The sequence below is a fragment of the Odontomachus brunneus genome, unplaced genomic scaffold (genome assembly GCF_010583005.1).
Source record: "Odontomachus brunneus isolate Ranch 3 - 2012 unplaced genomic scaffold, Obru_v1 Obru_scaffold_067, whole genome shotgun sequence".
In the NCBI taxonomy this organism is placed as follows: Eukaryota; Metazoa; Arthropoda; class Insecta; order Hymenoptera; family Formicidae; genus Odontomachus; species Odontomachus brunneus.
The window spans coordinates 1511653-1537514 of record NW_022639517.1 but is presented as its reverse complement, the minus strand read 5'-3'; the positions used below and the strand labels follow the sequence as shown (position 1 = coordinate 1537514).

The window sequence follows — 25862 nt, the reverse complement described above, 5'->3', positions numbered from 1 at the left end:
AAACATTAATTAAAGAAGATTTGTGAATGATCAAAATAACATTAGGTAACATTAATATATTATCAACCATTCGAAAATCTTCTTTAATTAATAATTAAAAATCTATAAAGTTATCAGGGAAAAAGTAGAGAACGTTTTTGTTCAGTTTGATTTAATATACAAGCACACGACGACAAATGTCGTTATTATAGCTCATTTACTATAATCACACCAGATCATTTATAAATCTTTAAATAATATCTCGATAAAATTATTGCAAATGTCACAAAATAGTATAGGACTTTTATGTGCATCTTAATACCTCCACAAGAACTTCAAAGATTGTTCTGAGACATCTTATATACCTGTAGTGATAAAAAAATATTTTTTTCGTAATAACAGTCGCTTGGTAATGATACCATTCCTGGATTACCAGCATTCCAACAACCAATTATGTCAATGGAGGAAGATGATGTTAGCGATCAAGAAATTGTAAGTTATTATTTAAAAAATTCTTTTATTTGTTAAATTTTCTACACGATTTGTACATATTAATTTATAAATCAACTGTTATTAATATTTTAGGGCCAATTAGAAGATCACGGCCCGTTCCAGTCTTTATCTAGGTTGTGGGGACATCATGCACACCTTGCTGTATTTATTAATTATGTTCTATCTAACAGTGACCCTTCTAGCCTGGTATGTATATAATTATTATTGATTTTTTATAATTTCAGATTATATTTAGATAATTCTTAAAATATGACAAAATACATACACTAAGATTAGAGAAATTATTTCTTTTTAAAGAATTTATTAGCGTTTTTCCCTATTTATTGAAAACAAATTATTACTGTTACCGTTATTGTTACTCATTTTAGAAAATAATTTGTTATTGTCAAGGAGAGAAATACTTTTCAAAGATCATAAACCAGGTCTTTTTTGTTAATTCTTGTTACAAAAATTATGAGAGACATTTATTTTAAGTTTTATACATAATATTATAGATCTACATTGTGTACAAGTAATTTTTTCATGTAAAGATATTGATAAATATTAAAGATATACAAAATTTCCGGAAAAGATTCCGAGCGTATATGATGCATTGGCTGCCATAATTTTGCAGTAATTTTCTAGTGCACTAAAATAGAAGAATGAAAAAGATTATTAATGTATAAATATAAGACTATCATTGCAAATAAAATAATAAAGTCAAAACATTTTTTTATATGTTTTTAATCTGTACAAATTTTTGTCGAAAATCTTAGAAATTGACAATTTTGGAAAAAAAATATGAAAATTTAACATATTTTAATTTCTTTAATTCTATTTGAAGAAAAATATGGAAATAGTATCTATAAAAACAAGTTATACAACTTATTAGTTTTTTTTTTTTAAATCGTGGAGGTTAATTACAAAAATATCGTTTCGAGCATAACGCGTTTAAAGTTTTGTGTACATAATAAAGATAAATTTCGAGTACTTACGCAAGTTTTATCTCAATCAGTGATTCCAGACTCATGTAGCATTCTTTCTTGATGCTCATGAAATTCATTTTGAGCTTTTATTTCTGGCAATACATCGAGTCTCTTAGAAATCGTCACTAGATAACAATCGACAAACTTGAGATATGCAGCTTAAACTGCCTATAGAGCTCGTTCTATTGTACTATGCGCGTCGATTCATCGTTTAGGATACAGTTTTTGTACAAATTAATGTTCCTTCGTTAATATTTCGAAAATATACGTAGTAGTTTAAAAATGATAATTTCTACATTTAGTTTAGCGAGTTCTATAATTTATATGGCTTATTGGACTCTAAAATCCATACTATTTGTAGAATCGTGTACACAAATACTTAAAATACATTAAAAATAGGATTTCGTTTTCATAAGACACTTTTTTTTAAGGTTTCTGACTCTAGGTTGCGAAACCATTAAACCATATTAATGATGTTAGAAGCGGAAAAATGCAAAAATGGCAAAAATTTTTCCTTTTTATTTTCAAATAAAAAGATATTTATATGAAATAATACTACAGGTTACATCAACATATTTGTAAAATGCTTCCAAAACAATTCCAGCACGTGACAATTTTTGGCATGTGTTTTCTCGCTTCTGACGCCATCAATTCAGGGTTCTGCAGCAATGGAATCAGGAGTCTTAAACCAGCGCTAAATCAAATAAGTAGGCCGTTATTTTAATTATTGTAATCTCGAAATCTGTCTCCGACCCGTGTACTTAAATAATTGACTATAACTTCACTAACTTTTTAAAATTCTTCTTAAAAATGTAAAGACAAGTTTAGAAATATATACTTTCAAAATATGCAATAAAAGATAGATTTATTTGATCCGCGAAAGGTTTTTTCTCTCTTAAAATGGTGCGATCCTTTTTCTTTGCGGAAGGCCACAAAATGCAGCTGCATGCGCGAGTCTCTCTCCGATGATTCTCGTGAGGCTCGGTTGGGCGCCAAGCACGGTTTTCCGTGCCCACAAAATTTGCTCACGCAGAACCTCGGACGCGTACTGACTCGCGACCGCGACAGACTCCGGTAGCTCGGACTGATAATTTTGAGTCGGAGAAATATATCAGAGTAGAAGAGTTACACGGAAGAAGCAATCAACCGATCTTTTTATGCTATTATTCGACAGCTTTATTAGGATTGACTCATGATAAACCGCAACAATTGATGTTCGCTCGCGTTCGATATTACGCGGACTCTTCGTTTCCGTGGCAGCGATATCGAACCGTTAGTTCGAGAGCTTACTGATGAAACTTAGGTCACAAGATCACCTTGGCCTCCGCGGCTGACCTTGGCTGACTTTGTCGCCTCGATAGTTCTAAATTGAGTATCTTACCCAGTGAGCTACCCCGCGAGAGACTGACCGATAGTCGAGCGACTTCCCCACGAATATACGCTCGCACGCAAATCACAAAGAATTTGGTCGGTCGCTTCACTCGCGCCAGCCCCTCCGACAGGCGTTTCTCTGGTATCTTCCTTGCACGGACACGGATAAATATCGTTATTCTACGAGAGGGCAACCTTACAATTATCACCGTTACGCTCCTCAGTTGGATCTTCTTGTCGCTCCTCCGCCATGGGCCTTTCGCTAGCTTTCTCGTCTGTCGTCTCACTCGTTCGCTTGCTCGCTTGGAGGTTTGCTCGCTCGTCGCTATAGCGCCTTCGCACCTTCGACAGTCGTTCGGATCTCTACCACTCACGTAATGTAATATAATTATCGCGCTTCGATAATCGTACAATCAGGACGAAAAGTGTCCTCGTGAGCTTCTCTTCAAAATATGATCTCCCTTCCTTGGCGTGTTTCGTCTGTTGTTTCGGCAGATCTTGGCCTCATCCGGTTCCCTCCTCGGGTTTTCCGGATCGTGACATCTTTCCGGGGTGGTCGTGTCGTGTTCCAACGTCAGTCTGGGCCTACCTAGCTTGCGGTGTTGATCTCGCGTGACCCTTCAGTCCTCAGGTTCGCCATGTCTCGCCAGTCTACCGTTCTCCTGTGATCGACAGCTCTCGGACACCTGCGGAACACATATTTCTCTACGACAGTGTGCCCTGCCCTTTTAGCGGTATTAATTACTATCGTAGGAGAGTCATTTGTTTTTATGGTGATCTCTTTCCTTCCCGGTGAGAGATCTCCTTCGCGAGCTTGGCTTCTCCGACGTCGGTAGCTCCTTTTCCTGTTCTCGGATCGTGGGAGCACTTGCCATATCCTGCAACTTATATTCGCGGATTGTCCTCCTCGTCTTCCTCCTCCCCCCGAACGGTCGGAGTGGAAAGGAGACATGCGGTCACGCGTGTTTGCGATAATTCTTCTACACCCTAACTATCTTGTGACGGGCGCTCAATAACCGCTACATCATAATAGATACAAGATGGGCCAAAAGTATGGATACATCTGAATAATTCTTCAGGACAAGATTTTCGGAAAAATTTATTTGAACAAAAGTTGCTTGGGCTTAAAAGAACTATCTGCTGGTGACCTTGAATTTAACCTTTAAGGTCATTTAGAAGTCAACTTTGCTTTTTTAAATAGAAACATGTATTTCTTATTACGGAATTTTATTCTATGTAAAGAAATGAACAACTTTTGTTTGAAAAACTTTTTGATACGATCTCTATTTTCTAAGATATTTACGGCAATATCTACAAAATTATTGATTTAAATAATTTTTTACCCAAATTCTACCAACTTTACCGAGAAATAACAAGAGATAAAAATTATCTATTTTCTTCTCATAGAGCTCTGAGAAATTTTTTAGAATTTTTTAATTAACTTTTTAGTACTGTATTTTTTGCATTTTTTTGAAGTACTAAAAAGTTTATATAAAATTCTGAAAAAATTCTCAGAGTTTTATTCTCAGAGAAGAAAATAAACAATTTTTATCTCTCGCTATTTTCGGGTAAAGTTCATAGAATTTGAGTAAAAAATTATTGAAATCAATAATTTTGTAGATATTTCCATAAATATCTTAGAAAATAGAGGTGGTATAAAATTTTTTTTCAAACAAAAGTTGTTTTTTCTTTACGTAGAATAAAATTATGTAATAAAAAAATATGTTTGTATTTAAAAAAGCAAAGTTGATCTCGACCTGAGCGGCGCCACTCAAGGTCAAAACTGATACGGCCATTAAATAGATCTTCTGAAACTCTATAACTTTTGTCTGAAACATTTTCCTAAAAAATGCTTTTTTTCGAGATATTTGAAACTACCGTTCCCACAATTTTGGTACACCCTGTATATCGAGCGAATAAACAGCGAGAAATGTGATTATTCGCGTTTATCTTGCGTATGAACTTATGATGAATTTTATAAACGAATTAGCCTAGACACGAATCAAATGTTTTGTTCGGTTGCGTTATAGGAGATATATTTTTTGAATCATAACAGAGCAAAAGTCCGCATTCATTATTTATTCGTTCAGTGTATATTTACTATTAATTATTTATTGGACGAATCGTTACTGTCTCTCTTATTTCCTTATTCAATTTTTAAACCAATTTTTGTATACCAAATTTGCATAAAATTTCATTGAATGATCCAATCTAATGATCGTATATGATTTTGCATAAATATTTATACTAAATTTTCCCAATATCCGTAAATGAAGAATAATTTTATGCAATTGAGTTAATTGTATTAATTATACATTTAATAGACATAAATTTATTAACATCTCGTATCTATTGATATTAAAATAATTTCTGTTATAATATCTCCCACAATTGTCACTTTTCCCATGTATACATGCGTATATATAGGATGTTGAAAAACAACATGGCACAAATTTATTTATGTGTTCCTCAGACAATTCTAAGAATAAAAGTTTACATAAACATGTGTCCGAAACGGCTTAGTTTTTTAGATAAAAGGCTTTGAAAATTGCAATTTTTTTTGTAATAATATAATAATAATAATAAATACTAATAATAAATTGTCTTAAAAACATTGAATTTTTAAAATCTGGTATTCAAACAGAATTTTTTTTTCTTTTCACAAAGATAGGGTTAAAACTGCCCCACACTTTTTTATTACCCTTATTTCTAGTTTTCATTCAAAAACGGTTTGGCATTTTCAGAAAGGGTTTACTTAAGCACAGACGTGTCAAATTTCATTTAATTATTATCATTAGTTTCCAAGTTATCGTTACAAAAAAAATTGCAATTTTCAAAACCTTCTATCTCAAAAACTAAACCGTTTCGGATACATGTTTATATGAACTTTGTTCTTAGAATTGTCTGAGGAACACGTACATAAATGTGTATGTTGTTTTTCAACATCTTGTATATGCATGAAAAGCAAGACGCAAATATTTTTTAGAGGTATATATATTAACAATAAAAGTAACGATTATGTAAAAATGTAATGGTGTTACTATTGTCATTGTTATTGGAAAAACAGTTTTGCAAATAGGTAATTTTTTTTCTAGAAACTACTTTTTTGCAGTACTATTTTTTTAATAATGTAATACTGTCATCTAGAAAGATAATAATATTACAAATAATATATTATTTTCTAACGTTAATAAACATATAAAATACATACATTAATTTAATGAACTTTTTTAGTTATTTTATTTAGTAACGGATTTGTACAAGGAGGGAAATGCCAAAGAAATGAAAAAATGGGCATACGAGATACATTCTAGTTTCTTAGTACCTGGTGCGGTAAGTAACTAAATAATATGAGATGTTAAATATTCTGTACAAATAACTAGTTAAGATTTGTTCAATGGTTTCGTTCAGTCGAAAAAGCAGTCTAATAAACGCTTTGCACTGCGTTGCTAATAGCTTTGCAACTATTATAAGATTTTTTATTGAATAACAGTGGCTTACGCTTTTCTCTTTAACATATTTAAGCGGCCCAGCATAAAAACATAATTGAAAAATTGATGATGGCTTAGTAAATATGTCGAAAAAACATAAATCATTAGTATCGTTCGATAAAAAATCATAATTGTAAAAATGCTGACAGTATAACGCAAAACACTTATTAAGTTATTTTTTCTGCTGAACGTAATCAATGATTGCATTTAGCGAGGAAAGCTGTTTCGTGTTGTAAAATTCGTGAATCTGATTAGTATATATTCTTAAGAGGAACCAAGAGCAAATTCTGATTTAACTTTGGAGATTTTGTGCAACAAGAGCGCGATACATCAGTTTGTGTGCATAGTTGTATAATTGTCCATATACATGCGAATACTAATGCATTGCTCGCGCGGATGCAAACCAAATGAGCTACACTTTCCATGGTATCTATTTGTCATATTCTGTTTTTCAGACATATATTTCCGCGGCAAACGTTTTTCAAAGACGTCCTTGGATAATTATTAAAAGATATATAGAGCCAGATTTTGTAGTTAAAAATTTATAATGAATTAAAATGTGAACTCGTATATTTACTGAACTTTCCGTGCAATGTTCAAATAAATTATCTGGTTTTTATTTCGATTTTTTTTTTAAACGTTTAGTACATCTTTGTAAATAATTCTCTTGATTACACATAACATAATTATAATGTAGTCAGGAAACAAAAAGTGTTTCGTAAATCTCCGCGAGAGGTTTCCATAGTTTCTTTTGTCAGCCTTTAAACTTATGTTGTATTTGGTAATATAAATAAACCAATCCAATGAACATGTATAATTTTACAACAAATTGACAAAAAATGCGGCTCCAACCCAACAAAATCGAAAAAATATTTGGTAATTATTTATATTAGGGGATATCTCGCCGATGACCTTGACCTTGACATATGTTGATCTTGACCTAACCTTGACCTTGACATATGTTGTCAAAAATATGTCCCTGAGTAACATTAGAAAAGTTTTAAATAGCGGTCTCTATTTGTTAGAAAGTTATTCAAACTTTTTTTTTATAAATGGGATTTTTGCACACAGTGTATATGGAAATATGGTAAACAGTACACGTATATGTGCGAAAGAGGGGCTCCGCCAAAAAACTAACCCAAACCTAACCTAACCCATTTATTGAAATATGGTAAAACGTACATATATATGCGCAACCTATCCATTACATTTTTATACATAATTTGTCAATGATGAACAATATAAGAATACAAATGCAGATATTGTTTGCGACTTTTCGATGTACACTATGTGCAAGAAATATCGCAAGCAGTTTTGTTATTTTTCATTGACAAATTATGTATAAAAATATAAAGGATAGGTTGCGTATATACGTTTTCAATAAATGGGTTAGGTAAAGGTTAGTTAATAAATTTCAATAAATGGGTTAGATTAGGGTTAGTTTTCCGGGGAGGGGCTCCGCCCCTCTCCCCGCACATATACGTGTGTTATACGTGTGAATAAGAGAGAAGTATGTTAGTACATACGTCAATATACAGAGTATCTGACTCGTACCATATCAGAGCTAATATACAGGATGTATTGTAACATGTGGGACCCATTTCAGCGATGGATAGGGGGCACAAAACAATGAAAAAAGTTCATATAAACATGTGTCCTATTTGATCTTGTCTCAAAGTTATAACCATTTTTGTATTTCAATAACTCGCAACTGCTTACTGTCATAGAAGGTGCTCGAAATGACTACCTCTGGTCTATATGCAAGCTTACAATCATCGTATCAGAGAATTTCGCAATCTTTCAAAAATTCCAGGTGTATGTGGAATCTGTTGGCAAGCTTGTTGTATACGTGCACGAAGTACTTCAACATTGGCAATGGTTGTCTAATACATAATTGTTTTCAAGTGGTCCCAGAAATAAAAATCTAATAAACTTAAATCTGGGGAACGAGCAGGCCAGGCAATAGGATCTCCACGACTTACCTATTTTTGCGGAAATCTTTCGTCTTGGAACTATCTGGCTACTCGACTGAAATGAGGTGGTGCACCGTCATGCATAAACCACATGCAACGTACATCAAATGGAACATTTTCCAGTAGTTCATGTAATTGATTTTTTAAGAAATTTGACTTGAAAACAATTGTGTATTCGATACCCATTGCCAGTGTTGAAATACTTCGTTCACGTATACAACAAGCTTGCCGACAGAAACCTGGAATGTTTGAAAAATTGAAAAATTCTCTGATACGACGACTGCAAGCTTGCATACGGACCGGGAGTAGCCATTTCGAGCACTTTCTATGACAGTAAGCAGTTGTGGATTACTGAAAAACAAAAATGGCTATAACTTCGAAAGAAGGTCAAATAGGATACATGTTCATATAAACTTTTTTTATTGTTTTTGTGCCCGCTATTTATCCCTGAAGTGGGTCCCACATGTTACGATACATCCTGTATAGTTAAAATAGATTGGAGTGAGTATTGGAATCGGAGTTTAAATAACGATATAAAATTTTAAGAACAATTAACAACGAAGGATTTCTACCGAGCGGCAGCCAACTGGTCAATCAGTACGCTCGCTGCGGAGAGACGAACGTTTTGCACGCTCTCGCATGGGCATGAGAGGCTAGCCGGGCCAGCTTCCTAGCATTTTGTTAATAACTTACTAATAAATAGAGACTGCCATTTAAAACTTTTTTAACGCATTAACATAATGCACAAAATTTTCTCAATGTTTTTGAACGCTTATAACTGAATGAAAATGCAATAATTTTTTCTCTGAAAAAATTTACCCTAATATTTTTGGGTGTGCTCTTTCCGATTCTAAACCGTAAAATATTTAAAAATGTCATTTAATATTAGTATTTTTAAGATTTAAATTAAAAAATTACTATTTTTACAGTATTTTTTTTCAGAATTATCTCAAATTTTTCTTGCAAAACACTATTTTGTCAGGGTAAAAAGTATATAAAACGTGCATTAAGAACTTTTACTTTAAAAATATACTGGTGGTTTTTTTTTCAAAATAATCATGATGGTCTCAAAATTGTAGCCCAATACATAGAAATTTCACTCATTCTTGATTCTCTCTTTGTATTCTCTACTGACAACTTTTTTCCCATTGAATTGGGTTCTTTTAGAACGTCACTGATTGTAAATTTGATATTGGAATGTCAAAATTCAAAATGGTGGATCCAATATGGTGGGCCATATCCAAAAAATGAAAAAATGAAAAAATTTATATAAAAATCGATATTTAGGAGTTTTTGAGTCGCTGATTCTAAATTTGAAATCAAATTTTTAAAATTAAAAATGGTTTTTCCAATACGGCGGACAAAAAATTTAACCATTTCCAATTTCCTAGATAGCCAAACCTGTATAAGCAGATTTTGCGTAGAGTCTGTCAACAGATGTCAACAGTGTCTGTTGCAACAGATTGCATACAAAAACCATTTTATCAGTCTCTGACGACATTAGTGACAAACTGCGCGCAGAGCCTGCCGACAGATTTTGACGGCAAATTGGCACGCAGATTCTGTTTCGTAGATAGGCTATTTAATTCTATCAAGTGCCATATGTACACTATTAAATGGGGTAGTTTTACATGTACACCATATAAAACTCCGAGAGGAGTCAGGATGATTATATTGTGCACATATACACAATAAAAAATAATTGTACACATATACACAATAAAAAATTATTTTTACTTATTAAAATTGTATTACACATTTCTTACAAAAAAGCAACAATAATAGAGAAATAACGAGTACAGGTTTAGAATAGTACAACGATTAAATGGCCAGTTTAAATGGCCATTTAAAGGCACACATGTGCCATCCTTGGTAAAAAATTGTCTCATAATGTTTCATACAATTTCTCATATTATTTTTTTTTAATGTCATTATGTCATTAAATCTGAACGATTTAACCGTCACACAATAAGTACTGAAGGCAGCAGTACCGAATAAAGTATTAGTTCCGCCATGTAAATAACTTTTACAGAATTTTTGTGATGGTTTATTTGAAAATATATCATGCTTCGATTTTGATAAAATTTAATATAATCTAAACTAGACGATCGACCAAATTAATTCGCATGTAAAAAGACAGTATTTTATTAACATGATGGAAAAATGTCATTATCTGTTGTTTTATTGCAGTGATTTTCTATACAGTCCCTGGTAGAAAATTAATTTTGAATTATCGTGCCGATCTCTCTTACATTATTTATACGCTGAACGGTTTTGTCTATACCCGTACAGAACAAAATATCTAATAGATATATAGTGGATATCTATTAATAATACATATCCATATAATGTCTATATCTACAATGGATATCTAGTAGACATTTAATAGATGTATAAAATGTCCATATCCATTCAAAAGCTACTGCGGATGTCCACTAGATATCCATACGTTATCCATATATCCATATCCTCCCAATAGTTACTGAGGATATCCACTAGATATCCACATGTTACCCACATATCCATATCCATCCAATAATTACTGACGATATCCGCTGGATATTCACATGTTATTCGTATATCCCTATCCACCCAATATATTGGGGATATTCACTAGATAGCCACACCTTATTTTTTCATATATAAAATATTTTCTTATTAAAAATGTAAATATAACTAAATTAAATTAAAATATTATTCATAAAATTAATCCTAGGTAATATTCACTACGCGCTTCAAATGTTTTAAAGAATCGTAGAGACCAATATTCATCTTTCAGTCAGCGCTTCAAAGCATTTGTAGTATCGACACTTAAGTAAACATATTTTACATAAATATTTTATGCATATTTTCTTCTCTTTTATTATATGAGATTCTTTATTATATGAAACTTTTCTTTTATTATATGAAATATTTGATCTAAATAGTTTATTTTTGTTGTTGTACTAAATAATATTATAAGAAAATTATAATTAATGCTTTACTTGCATATGGGGATAATACAAAACACTTAGTATCAGTTGAAGAAGTAGCGCAGCAGCCAAGATAATAGACTACCTATACAAAACAAATATTCAAAATATATCTTATGGATATCCTATAGATATCGCGATATCTATATCGCGATACCTAGAGATATCTGAAGTTCTGGAGTTCGCGTCCAACCACTACTGAATAAATTTTCAGGTGTGAAAATAGTGAGAAATTAAATGGAAGTGCTAAATTTCACTTAAAATCAACATAAACTAGTCTAGTTGAAGATATCCCATGCAGTACAGAAAGTTAAAACAACGTTGTGAAAACGTTGCAATGTTGAATGTTAAAATGTAAATATTTTCACAATGTTGAATATATATTGTTTTTTTATATTGAATTCACTGAGTGTTGTTACAATGTTGAAATAACATTGAACAAATTAATATTTATTGAAAGTCAAATAATACCAGGTTCTTTGATAAGTCCTTAGAATGAAAATGAAAAAAACATTTTGTTAGTAAAACTTAATTTTATTTTTTAACATAATCTCCTTTTTAGCTCAATACACCGAGTCCAACGAGTTTCTAACTTCTTTAAGCCTTCCAAAATAATAAGAAATTTCTAAACCGCCAAATATGCGTCTGTTTCCCATTCAACCTCTTCATTTGAAGCAAATCTCTTTCCCTGGAGCCATCTTTTGCGATTTGTAAACAGGTAGAAGTCACACGGGGCCAGATCTGGAGAATACGGTGGATGTGGGAGCAATTCATACCTCAATTCGTTTAATTTTGCCATTGCTTTTACCGATTTGTGAGCTGGTGCATTGTCTTGATGAAAGAGAATTTTTTTCTTCGCTAAATGAGGCCTTTTTTTTATTTCATCATTCAATCGGTTCAACAATGATGCATAATATTCTCTTGTTATTATTCTCCCTTTTTTAAGATAATCGATTAATGATTATTCCATATCTCAAAACACAATGGCCAGATTGTTGCGTCTTTGATCGCTTCGGAGCACTTCCACCCTTTGGAACCCATTTTTCGATTCAGGTGTATAATGGTGGATCCATGTTTCATTAATGATTATATATCGATGCAAAAATTCCTTTGATTTGCGCCTAAACATGTCCAAACAATGCTGAGAAGTGCAAACTCGTTCATGTTTTTGATCGATTGTTAGTAATCGCGGCACCCATCTTGCAGTTAGCTTTCTCATACCCAAATGTTTGTATAGGATATTGAACACACGTTCAGATGAAATGCCCACAGCCGCAGTTAGTTCACGCAATTTCTCATCCGACACGATATCATAGATTTTTTCATTCATTTCTGGTGTAGTTACTTCATTTGGACGACCACTGCATCGTGCATCTGATGTGCTGATATGAACATGTTTAAACTCAGCAATTCAGTTATATACGATCGCATTCGACGGAGTAGACTTCCCCAAAGTTTTTTGGAAGTCCTCAATCATTTCTTGCGGTTGCAAACCTTTTAAATAGAAATACTTAATCACTGCACGAATTTCAGTTTTTTACATTTTTACAAAATATCAGAGGTTATGTGCTTTCGGTGGCTGTAACAAACATACTGATTGTTATAGCTGTCTGCAACTGAATAGTGAGAGGTTTGAAGGTTGGCACTACTGAAAATTCACGGCGCATTGGAAGTGGCAACACCACTAATGTGTCATTCTAAAGACTTATATAAACCTATTATATAGTGTTATGGATCGGAAGCGGGTGCCGTCGCGGCGTCTGCGAGACAGACCGCCGTGGCTGAGCAACTCTGCCCCCTGGTTGCCGGTACTTCAGATGTGAAGCTTCTTATAAGAAGTTATTTCTGTTATCCAATGAGCAAACAATGCTTAAAAAAATACTTAAAAACACTTGAAAAGATGTTTTTAAGACGTAAAAAATAATAAGGTAAATTCTCTTTTTTCATTAAAATAACGTTTTTTAACGTTTGAAAGAATTTATTTTTTAAATATTTAACGAACATTTATTTTAACATTTAAAAAACATTTTTCTAAATGTTAAAATAAACATTTATTAAATATTAAAAATCAAAATATTTTTCCAAACGTTAAAAAACGTTAAAAAATGTCTTTTTAATGAAAAAAAGAGAACTTATCCCATTATTTTTAACATTTTAAAAATGTCTCTTTAAATGTTTTTAGCATTTTTAAATTGTTATGTTTTGTAATGTCAACACTTAGATAAACATATTTTATATAAATATTTTATGTATGTACCATCTATGATACCATGTATGGTATATCTAACTTCTTTTTTATTATATGAAATATTTAAACTATAAATAATTTATTTTTATGGTTGTACTAAATAATATTATAAAAAAATTATAATTAGTGCTTTGGCTGCATATGAGGATAATAGAAGACACTTAGTATCAGTTGAAGAAATAGCGCAGTAGCCAAGGTGGTAGACTAGGAACCTAGAGATGTCTGAGGTCTCGAGTTTTATTCGAGACATTAGATGTTTCTACAACGTTTTTTCAATGTTGAATTTATATTTTGCAATATTGATACATCTCAATGTTGAAATTAAAGTTTATAAAATATAAATTTAACGTTTTTGTGCTGTATGGGTATATCATATAAATTATTTTTTCATTAATTGCTCGTTAATATACTCATACAGAACATAATATTTACTAAACATCTATTAAATATCCTCGATGGATAATAGGGATATTCACGAATATCTAATAAATATCTATTAGATGTACAAAACATCCAAATGTCCGCAAAACGAGACCAAATAGATATCCATAGGATATTAAAGTTAATATCCAGTAGACATCTAAAGATATCCACTAGATATCTGTATAAATATTCACTACATATACTTTATAGTGATATCTACTGGATATTAACTTTGGTATCCAATATAGGATATGGATATCTATTAGAGCTCGTTTTGCGGATATTTGGATATGTTTTGTACGTCTAATGGATATTTATTAGATATTCGTGGATATCCCTATTATTCATCGAGGATATTTAATAGATATTATCTAGTAGATATTATGTTCCATATTTGCGAGTATTTTGCGGTTTAAAAGGCGAACAAATTTTAAGATTTTTCTTCCTTAAACTTTAAGTGAGCAATATAAAACACTTTTTATCAAGTGAGGAATTGGCGTAGTGTCAAAGCGACGGATGATTATCCAAAAGATGTCTTTAGTTTGAATCTCACCAGAGAAAATCTTAAAAATTATGAAAAAATAATATAGAGAAACTTTTTTTGTTCATTATATTTTATAAGTATTTATGAGAAAGCACTTATTCTATGAGTAATTATGAAAAATTATGAGAAAATTTTTTACCAAAGATTTTATTGAAGAACCTATAAAACGACAGGATCTGCACGCAACCTGCCACCAATCTGCCGTCAGAGTCTATCAGCAGATTCTGCACGCAATCTGCCGTTAATTTGATGTCAGAGTCTGTCAGTAGTCTGACGGTAGATTGGGGACGCAGATGTCTATGGATCTGTCGACAGATCCTGTTCGAATTCGACAAATTCTGTCGCCAGTCTGATCTGATGTCAGTCTGCATACAGATTGCTTACTGGGTTGTATTAAAATCGATATTTAGAATTTTTGGGTTGCTACTTTTAAATTTAAATAGATTTTTAGATAAATTTAGTTAGATTTTAAAATTTTAAATAAATAATCTAGTTTTGGTAGAATGAAAAAATAAATAATAATAAATTTACGTAATCTGTGCTATTATTGAATTTTATCTGACAATAATCACCTTTTATGTATTTGTATTGCCCTTTGCTATCGAATTGTTTTCGATGTCGTCCGATTTTCATCTTTTTTTTTGTGAAGGTAAAGGAACTATTTACGTACACCTCCGGGAGGGCGGGACCTCCCGGGGGTAGTGTGAGATTCTCCCCCTCCTCAAAATAAGTGGGAGGGGGGCTACCCACTAAAATCTTTGCCGGGTCCCTTGCAGCCATTGTGAGGGCGCGCCAGGAACCCGTTTGCCGGGAACTTCCGGGACGCTTTCTGCCGCCGAGTGGGCATATAGGCAGATCCGCCCTCAATCCTGGACCAGGGGAGATGTCCCCTCCCCCCCTCGGGCCGTCTCCTATCCTTATTTTCTACAGTGAGACGTGAGCCCGTTCCTGCGGGGGTCTTGGGGACTCGGGCCCGGCCTACTCCTACGGTCCTGACCGAAGGCTGGGAGGGAATGGGTAATATGCTCTTCCCCCCTTACAATCAGGATATACCAAACTCAGGGAGGGAAGTTAACGGCCCCCGCGTTTGTGGGGGAGTCGCCTCTCTCCCCTCCCTGAGGTGCCTGGTCATGCTCCTCGTTACCAGGGGTTCGCGCGCCTGCTAAGTGCGGCGCGCTCCTCCCCGGGGCGCCTCCGGGCCGGCGAGAGTCGCTGGCCGGGACCGACGGGGGGGGAGGTGGTTTGGCCCACCCGCAGGTACACCGGGGGAGGGGACTTCCAATGTGTCGTCCTCCTCCCGCCCGCGATTGCGCTGCTCTTCCAAGCCGCGTAGGTGTGTGGCTGAGAGAGGCGCCCTTTGTCCCCTCCTTGGGCGCCTCTCCCCGTCTCGTTGAGACGTCTCGCCCCGTCTCACCCTTTCATCCTCCTCCTTCTGACACAATCGTATCGCAGAAGGAGGTGACGGCAGACTAGCCCTCTCGTCCCCTTAACATGGCTGTGATAAGAACCGGGAGAGAGAGGTTCGGCCCTACCACCCCGATTAGGACTCGGCGCTCTTACTCCCAGAAGGGACATACCTCCAGGGTATGTTGCGCCGAGTTCATCTCGACACCACAGTGGTGGCAGCGGAAAATGTATTCCCTTTCTATCCTGTGCAGGTACTCATTGAAACATACTCGATTCTCACCGCGAGGAGGTAGACAATAACGGAGAATCATGTTTTTTTTGTATTTTTTAATTTTTTTGGAGTTGTGTTTTTAATTTTTTTATATTTTTCTTATTTTATATTTTATTTACTTTTAATTTTTTAAATAAATATATTTATAAACAAATTAGTAATTTGATTATAAGTTAAAAAATGTATCATTGTTAGAGCTTAAAGCTCAACAACAATTGGAAATTGTTTTTTTTTGTTCGCCATATTGGATAAATCATTTTTAATTTTAAGAATTTGATTTCAAATTTAGAATTAGCTACCCAAATACATCCCTAAATATCGATTTTTATGTAAATTAATTAATATGTTAATTTTTTATTTTTTTGCCCGCCATATTGGATCTATCATTTTGAATTTTTATATTCCAACATCAAATTTACAATCAGTGATCTAAAAGAACCCGATTCAATGAAAAAAGTTCTCAGTAGAGAATACAAACAGAGAATCAAGAATGAGCGAAATTTCTATGTATTGGGTTGCAATTTTGACACCGCCATAATTATTTTGAAAAAACCATCGGTATATTTTTAAAATAAAAATACTTAGTGTACGCTTTATATACTTGTTACCCTGAGAAACAGTGTTTTGCAAGAAAAATTTGAGATAATTATGAAAAAATATTTTAAAAGTTAATTTTTTAATTTAAGTCTTAAAAAACTAATATGAATGTGTAACAATCGAAAAGAGATCGTTACGAAAAATACAAGAAACGCATAGGACTGCAAAACGGAGTGTTAAAGGACAACGCATCCTCGAGGAAAATAAACAGCGAAACCGCCGAACATCTGCGACACGTAGCGAAGCAAGCATGATTCGCAGATATAAAGCGCCGCGAATTCGTAATCGGGATCAGATTCCGATCCGCTCTTTCGAGAGCACCGACTCCAGACCGCTCCTGGCAGATTTCCGTTCGCGGATACGCGACCGAAATCACTCCGCCATCGAGTCACGGATTCATGATATCGACATTGTTCCGACACCGCTCCCGGCAGATTGTTGCTCGCGGATACGCGACAAGAATCACTCCGCCGTCGGTGCACGGATTCGTGCTATCAACATTGTTTGAACCAGACCGCTCCTGGCAGATTTCCGTTCGCGGATACGCGACAAGAATCACTCCGCCGTCGGTGCACGGATTCGTGCTATCAACATTGTTTGAACCAGACCGCTCCTGGCAAGTTTCTGTTCGCGGATACGCGACTGAAATCACTCCGCCGTCGACTCACGGATTCGTGAGGTCGACATTGATAAACTACCGATATCCGCAGGATTTCACGGCCGCCGAAGGGCCTGGAATCGACACACCGGAAGGGCGCTGAACGCAACCTTCACACCGCAATCCGGATCTCGCCTTCGTCTTAGCAAGAGCGAGATCACCTCGTGATCGAGTCGCCGTACGCGAACTCGCACCATAGATTCGGAAGTTGCATTCCGTTGCAACGCGACTCCAACACCGCTTAAGGATCCGTGTTAGGATCACACCGTCATCGACTCGCAAGAACGCGAGTCGACCTCCGCGATACTCGTAAACGATCCCCAGAAAGGAGAACGAACGGACTCCGATACCGCGACGCATAGGCGCGTCCGCGGCACTATCTTACCGACCGCATGCATTATATTACTTCGAAGCGCAACTAAACTCATCGCAAGAAGTTGTCAACGAGAATTAAAGAGGCAAGACGCCGAGAAACGTCAACAATACAAACTCGCGAAAACTCGACGCTTATACCGTCCTCGTCCCGCGCACCGCGCCTCACATCTCGCGAGCCATTGCGTAAACAAGCCTCTGACAGACAGTATACAAACGACCAAAACCAACGGCATCACACGCATTATTTGATGTATTTGTAATCATCAACTGATTATCTAAATTGGTAATCATAAACTGATTATCTATTGTTAATTTTGTTATTAAGAATACTGTTTCTAAATTATTCCGCCTATCACGAACCCGAACTGACGAGCGATCCGCAACGCGACGCATCGCGGTTACAAATGACATTATGAGTATTGAATATATAAATGACATTTTTGACTATTTTTAAGTACGTTCCAGAATCAGAAAGAGCACATCCAAAAATATTAGAATAAGTCTTTTCAGAAAGAAATTATTGCATTTTCATTGAGTTATAGACGTTCGAAAATATTTAAAAAATTTTTTGCATTGGAGCGTTAATAGACTAATATTACTCACGGACATATCCTTGACAACATATGTCAAGGTCAAAGTCATCGGCGAGGTGTTCCCTAATGTACCCAGTAAGCAATCTGCGCGCAGATTGACGTCAGACTGGCGGCAGGATCTGTCGAATTCGAGCAGGATCTGTCGACAGATCCATAGACATCTGCGTCCCCAATTTGCCGTCAGACTGTTGACAGGGTCTGCGAACCAGACGCAGATTGCGCGTAAAGCTTGTCGACAGACTCTGACGGCAGATTGCGCGCAGAGCCTATCGACAGACTCTGATAGCAGATTGCGTGCAGATTTTGTCGTTTCGTAGATTCTTCAATTAAATTTGTGGTAGAAAATTTTCTCATAATTTTTCATAATTACTCATAGAATAAGCGCTTTCTCATAAATACTCGTAAAATACAATGAAAAAAAAAGTTTTTCTATATTATTTTTTCGTAATTTTTAAGATTTTTTCTGGTGAGATTCGAACTTGAACCGAAGACATTTTTTGATTAATTGTCCGTCGCCTTAGACACTACGCCAATTCCTCACTTGATAAAAAGTGCTTTGTATTGCCCACTTAAAGTTTAAGGAAGAAAAATCTTAGAGTTTGTTTGCCTTTTAAACCGCAAAATATAGACGAAACCGTTTAGCGTATAAATAATGTAAGAGAGACTGGCACGATAATTCGAAATTAATTTTCTACCTAGGACTGTATAGAAAATTACTGCAATAAAACAGCAGATAATGACATTTTTCCATCATGTTGATAAAATACTGTACTTTTACATGTGCGAATTAATTTGGTCGACGGTCTGGTTCAGATTGTATTAAGTTTTATCAAAATCGAAGCATGATATATTTTCAAATAAACCATCATAAGAATTCTGTAATAGTTATTTACATAGCGAGACTAATATTTTATTCGGTGCTGCTGCCTTCAGTTATGCAGTTATGCCTTATTGCATGACGGTTAAATTGTTTAGATTTAATGACATAATAACATTAAAAAAAATAATATGAGAAATTGTATGAAAAATTACATGAAATAATAACATTAAAAAAAATAATAAAATGAAAATTGCATGAAAAATTATGAGAACAATTTTTATCAGGAACGGCATATGTACGCCTTTAAGTGGCCATTTAAACTGGTCATTTAACCGTTGTTCTACACTTGTATTCGTTATTTCTCTATTATTGTTGCTTTTTTATAAGAAATGTGTAATACAATTTTAAAAAGTAAAAATTGTTTTTTATGTGTATATGTGTACAATTATTGCACAATATAATTATCTTGACTCCTCTGCAGCAGTTTTACATAGTATGTATGTGAAACTGCTCCATTTAATAAGATACATATGGCTCTTGATAGAATTAAATAGCCTATCTAGGAAACAGAATCTGCGCGCAATCTGCCGTCAATCTGTCGTCAGAGTCTGTCGGCAGGCTCTGCGCGCAGTCTGTCACCAATCTGTCGTCAGAACAGATTCTGCGTACAATCTGTTGCCATTCTGTCTACAGACACTGTTGACAGACTTTGCGTAAAATCTGCTCGCGCAGGTTTGGCTATCTGGGTAAATAATTACAAAATATTTTTATTTTATATCCGCTAAATTGAGCAGAAATGCTGAACGTAGCACAGAGACATTGAACCCTTTAAGTCATGAATTTTTCTACACAATCTTTTCCTTTGTTCAATCGTTATCTTTTTGATATCGGGGGTTTTTCGCTAATTACAAATTTGAAATCAGTTTTTGAAAATTCAAGATTGTGGGTCCAATATGACGGACGACGATTTTAAAACTCCCTCGATTTCCATAAAATTTGGTATCCGAGAATTTTTGGCGTCGCTGATCACGAATTCAAAATCACTTTTTTGAATTTTAGCTATTCACAGAGTTAACTTCACTCATTTACGGAAAGAAATATAATTTTCCCGATTGTTGGTAATTGAACTCGTCATATTGAGTTCGTCATCTTGAATTTAGACATTTTTGAGGTGCGTTATCATTTATAGCTCAAAAAGCACCAACCAAACCATTTTTTTCTATAGGTTTACTTTATAATATTTTTAGCAAATAAATTAAATACAATTTTTTTACATTAATTTGTTTATGAATAATTAAATTGGCAAAATTTAATGTTCTATGCAGATATTTCTGTTAGAGGAACATCTAAGCTTTACAATGAATCCACATTTACCGCCTCAAAGTTTCTACAAATTAGTTTAAAATTTGTAAAAACTACTCTAAGAAAGGTATATCATACAATAAAGGTATATAATACAATAAAGGGCTAATGTATACTTTATATCAATAATATTTTAATGCTATTGTAACAGCACAATGTGTTTAAGATATGCTTGTCTTAAAAAAAATATTTATTGCGCCAAAATTTTATTGAAAATATTTATTTATTATTATATTAATTCCAGATTTAATTCACTTTTTTTGCTGATAAAATAAGCAGCAATTTTTATGGCATCAGAAAATCGCCATAGTATTACCGCAATTTTAATGCCATTAAATAACTTTTTTTTATACGAGATGTCTGTGACACTAATCGTTCCATATCTAGTGTATATATAAATTAGGACAAACCGAACACAAAATTCTTTTACTATTTTTTAAACAACCATATAAAGTTTTGATTAATTTTAATTAATAATTTTAATAATTAAATATTTAATTTAATTAATACATGATAAATTAGTATATATGTATACACATACACACATATATTAATTAATCATGTAATAATTAAATTAAATATTTAATTATTAAAATTATTAATTACAATTAATCAAAACTTTATATGGTTGATTAAAAAAAAGTATATATATAAATATACAAGATGGCCCACATAAAGTGTTACAAGTTAATAACTCTAAACATGTTCTATCAAAAAGTTTTTCAGGAGAAAGTTTCATATATTCGAGGGGCCTTTCTAACTATATAAACAAAAATCCACTTCCGTGCCCCCTTGAAGAGAGGCGGGGGATAACTTCAAAGTTTCAAGTGGGACCCCGTATACAATGTTACATATTTGGATTCTACGGAAAAAAATAAGTTAACTTTGTCTGAAACATTTCTTTGGAAAATAGTCCTATCAAAAGTTATAAACATTTAAACTTTAATATAGAGTGCATTGAAATAAATAAATAAATAAATAAATAAATAAATAAATAAATAAATAAATTAAATAAGACTCATAGTTTTTCTGTTTTGTTTTATTTTATTAAATGTTCGAACTGTTGACCGTTAACATTTAAACACTTATTAATTCTTTTTATAAAACTTTGTCTAACTCTAAACATTTCTGGGGCCACCTTAGTGCAAGCTGTACGTATATTTCGTTTTAAGTCTTCTTTCGTCGTAAGTAGTTGAGATGTGATTTCCTCTTTGATATACCCTCATAAAAAATAGTCCAAAGGTGTAAGATCAATGAAATGGCTAAAAGTTTAAATGTTTATAACTTTTGATAGGAGCATTTTCCAAAGAAATGTTTCAGACAAAGTTTTTTCCCGTAGAATCCAAATATGTAACATTGTATAGGGGATTTGAAACTTTGAAATTACCCCCCGCCCTTCTTTAAGGGGGACGGAAGTGGATTTTTGTTTACGCAGTTAGAAAGGCCCCTCGAATACAGGGTGCAGCGCCAAAATCCGGACAAATTATACATTTTTTCCAAACATATTTTTTATTGCAAAAATGAAAATGTTTACAAAATTTTTTTAACCACATTGTAAGGCTATAAAGAACACATTTACTCAATATATCCTCTGGCTTGCTTGAATGACCGCCTCCATTCTCGGTCTGAAACATGCGCAGGCGCTTTAATGTGTCACGGTCCATATCGGTGAATGCCGCATCAATAGCGACTCTCAATGATGCGACGTTTGGATGTCTGAACTTGTTCGTGACCCTTTCAACTATGCTCCATACATAGAAGTCCAAGGATTCAAATCTTGGCTGTTGGGAGGCTAGAATTCTTTCGACCAAAATATGTCGACGTTGTCCGACAACCAATTTTGCACTAAATGACTTGTGTGGGCGGGCGCACCGTCCTGCTGGAAAACATACGGCTTTCCAGACGACACAGTTTCCATCCACGGCTTCACTACATTTGTCAGAACACGCAAATAAGCTTTTTTTGTTACATTTTCCCCTTTGTTAAAGAAATGCGATGGCATGACATTAACCTCACTGGATACAACACCTAGCATGTGAACATTTGCCGGAAATTCTTCTCCGACTCATTGTACTTTGCGATGACATCATACACAGTTGATCTCGGGTACCCGAAGAACCGAATGATTTCTGTCGCCGAGCGCCCAGCGCGAACACTTTCGATAATCACGGCTCTTCGGTTATACTCCGCACTTGGTTTCAACATTGCGACTGTTTCGTGGTTATGATGGTTTAGTACATGCGTCAAGCTATTTGAACGCTAATCGCGACATCTACCAGTGGTATAGAACGGCGAGAATTTCAAATTGAATTTTGTCCGGATTTTGGCGCCGCACCCTGTATATGAAATTTTTTCATGAACAACTTTTTGATAGGACAAATATGTTTAGAGTTATTAGCTTGTAACACTTTACGTGGGCCACCCTGTATATAGTGTTGCGCCCGCGTTACCGGAGATGCATCGGTTCGGTGATCCCGATATAGAGAGACAAACGAAGGGGTACGGTTGACTATGAGGAGTAAACAACAGCTGACGGAGAGTTGACGATGAACGGATTTTCGTTCTTTTGTAAAGTGTGTTCGTTCATTCCTCCCGTGTGCGATCGCGAGTACAAGCGCGAACACAACAATATACATACAACATATATACACACAACAATATACATACACACATATTAGGTGTATCATACTTGTATCTTATAAAGTTTTCAAAATATCAAAAACTTGAGGGAATAAGGGCCAATAAAGAACCAACACGGATAGTAGTGTTATATCACTAGCTTATTTATAAAACATATAACTAGTAACTATTTTCGTCTATGTCTTCGCTTTGTCCCAAGTTTTTGATTTATTAATAAGAACCATAGAATATTCTTCTAAAGATATCGTCTGAGATGTCAGTAGGATATCATACATGCAGATACTTACTAGGTGCGCAATTAAGTTTCCGGGTTTTTTTGACCAACGAAAAATGAAAAATTTCAAGAGAAATACAAAAAATGGTTATTCAAAGTATCGTCCCTCGCTAGCCACATTTTTGCCATCTCTCTGGCAACATATGAATACCGCGATGATAAAACGACGCGTCTTTGGACCGAAACTATTTATCCAATCAATTTTGCACTTCTTCAAAATTGGCCAAGTGTAGCCCAGCCAAGCCATGCGCTATCGACCGGAATAAGTGATAATCGGAAGGGGCCAGGTGAATACAGCGGGTGCGGTAGCAGATCCCATTTCAGCGTTTTGATGGTGTCCTGGACGATGGAAGTGCGATGGCACGGAGCGTTGTCATGCTGCAATATCTCTCGTTCGTGTCTCGTGTCCCATTCTGGCCGTTTTTCGAGCAATGCATGGTTTAAATTGATCAGTTGTTGTCGGTAGCGATGCCCATTGACAGTTTCGCCCGGTTTCAGCAGCTCATAATACACGATTCCTTTCTGGTCCCACCAAACGCAGAGCATTGTCTTCTTTCCGAAGCGATTTGGCCGTGCCGTCGATGTTGATGCTTTGCCAGGTGAAAGCCACGATTTTTTGCGTTTGGGATTCTCGAAATATATCCACTTCTCATTACCAGTAACAATTCGATGCAGGAAACTCTTTCTTTCATGCCGCAAAAGCAAAATTTCGGAAGAAGTGGCTCTTCGATTTTCCATCTGTCTCTCAGTCAACTCATGAAGCACACATTTTCCTTCCTTTTGAATTTTTCCCATAGCATGTAAACGTTTGGAAATACCTTGGCGAGTCATATTTAATGCCTCCGCAAGTTGATCTTATGTTTGCGTATCATCTTCATCCAATAACGCTTGCAGATCGGCGTCCTCAATTGTTTTTGGTCTTCTGGAGCGCTCTTGTCCTTAGTGTCGAAATCGCCACTTCTGAAGCGTTTAAACCAATCTTCACAGGTAGTTTTCGATGGTGCATGTTCGCCGTAGGCCTCCTCAGCAAACGACGTGCTTCAGCTGCATTTTTTTTCAAATTAAAGCAGAAAAGCAAAGCTTTCCCAAATGCTGTTTATTTGGCACAAAACTCGACATCTTCATTGTTAGAAAAAATATTTTTGCGTTGCGATATGTGTTAGTATTAGGATTGGTTATTGTTGACAGATGTCCAAGTTATAAAAGAAATATAACTTTAGACATATATGTGGACTACATGTGTCGTTAGCGCCATCCATGTGTGAAACCCGGAAACTTAGTTGCGCATCTCGTAAATGTTGTGTCATTAAATGTTTTGTATTATTACGATATCCAAAATCACGTATGATATCCTATAAAATTTTACGATATTCTATGATATTTTTTTCTTTTTATTCCGAATATTATCTATTAGGATATCTGTGGGATCATCTTTGTTAATCTGAGACAATTTGGAGTATTCCTTACGGAAATGAACTATTGGAAAGCCAATAATCACTATTGGATTTTAATAGTGATTATTCATTCTGTAATAGTGATTATTTAGCATACACTAATTGGATTGTTCGCAATAATTACTACCTAAGTTTTTGATTGAGTAATTATTGATTTCATTAATCAGATTATTTGCAATAATCACTACAGCACTCTACTTTTAATAGTTATATGAATGATTACTGGCTTTCAGTAGTTGAATTGTTCACAATAATACTACTGAAAACAGTGCCCAATAGTTTTAAGCCAAGATACTAACGTCATATCAGTAATCCAAGTATTTACAATAATCTCTCCTATAGTAATCGATCAGTAATCGATCATTATAGTCGAAATATTAGTAATAATCTCTCCTGTAGTTGATCAGTAATTGATCATTATAGTCGAAGTATTTGCAATAATGACTTTTGTGATCAAACTGTTTGTAAAGTAGTTATTACTATATAGTAATTTTGTAATTAGCATTTGTTATAAGCATACAAAGAATACTAGACAACTGGCTGATATATTATATATTTTTCTTCATATTTAAATCATTTACACAAATTTTGTAAAATAAACAAATTTTTAATTAAATACCAGGTATGTAAATATGAAACCGGAATTTTTGTATAGAAAATACACGTTTATTGTATGAAAATGATAAAAAATATTTTATTCGAAGTATTGCCCATCGCTAGCTATATATTTTTCCCACCTGTTTGACAATTTGTGGATGCCACACCAAAAAAAACTGTTGCTCTTTTGAGGCAAATCAGTCATCGAGCCATTTCCGTACATTTTCGTAAGAAGTGAAGCGCTGCTTAGCAAGTGCGTGTTCCATCGATGCAAATAAATAATAATCGGACGGAGCCAAGTCTGGTGAGTAAGCCGCATGCGAAAGTATTTCCCA

General features: G+C 34.6%; 1 protein-coding gene across 12 annotated transcripts in view; it reads left to right on the top strand.

The window, feature by feature from the left end:
- Positions 1 to 25862, top strand: part of LOC116846699 (rho guanine nucleotide exchange factor 11) — a 660614-nt gene that overhangs the window by 235242 nt on the left and 399510 nt on the right. For 11 of the 12 annotated variants that reach the window (XM_032820895.1, XM_032820894.1, XM_032820888.1 and 8 more), the window contains 3 exons: positions 382 to 471; positions 565 to 678; positions 6063 to 6161. In XM_032820895.1, coding sequence (XP_032676786.1) covers positions 382 to 471; positions 565 to 678; positions 6063 to 6161 — 303 coding nt within the window. The remainder of the gene's footprint in view (positions 1 to 381; positions 472 to 564; positions 679 to 6062; positions 6162 to 25862) is intronic. The other variant, XM_032820892.1, reaches the window with a different exon arrangement.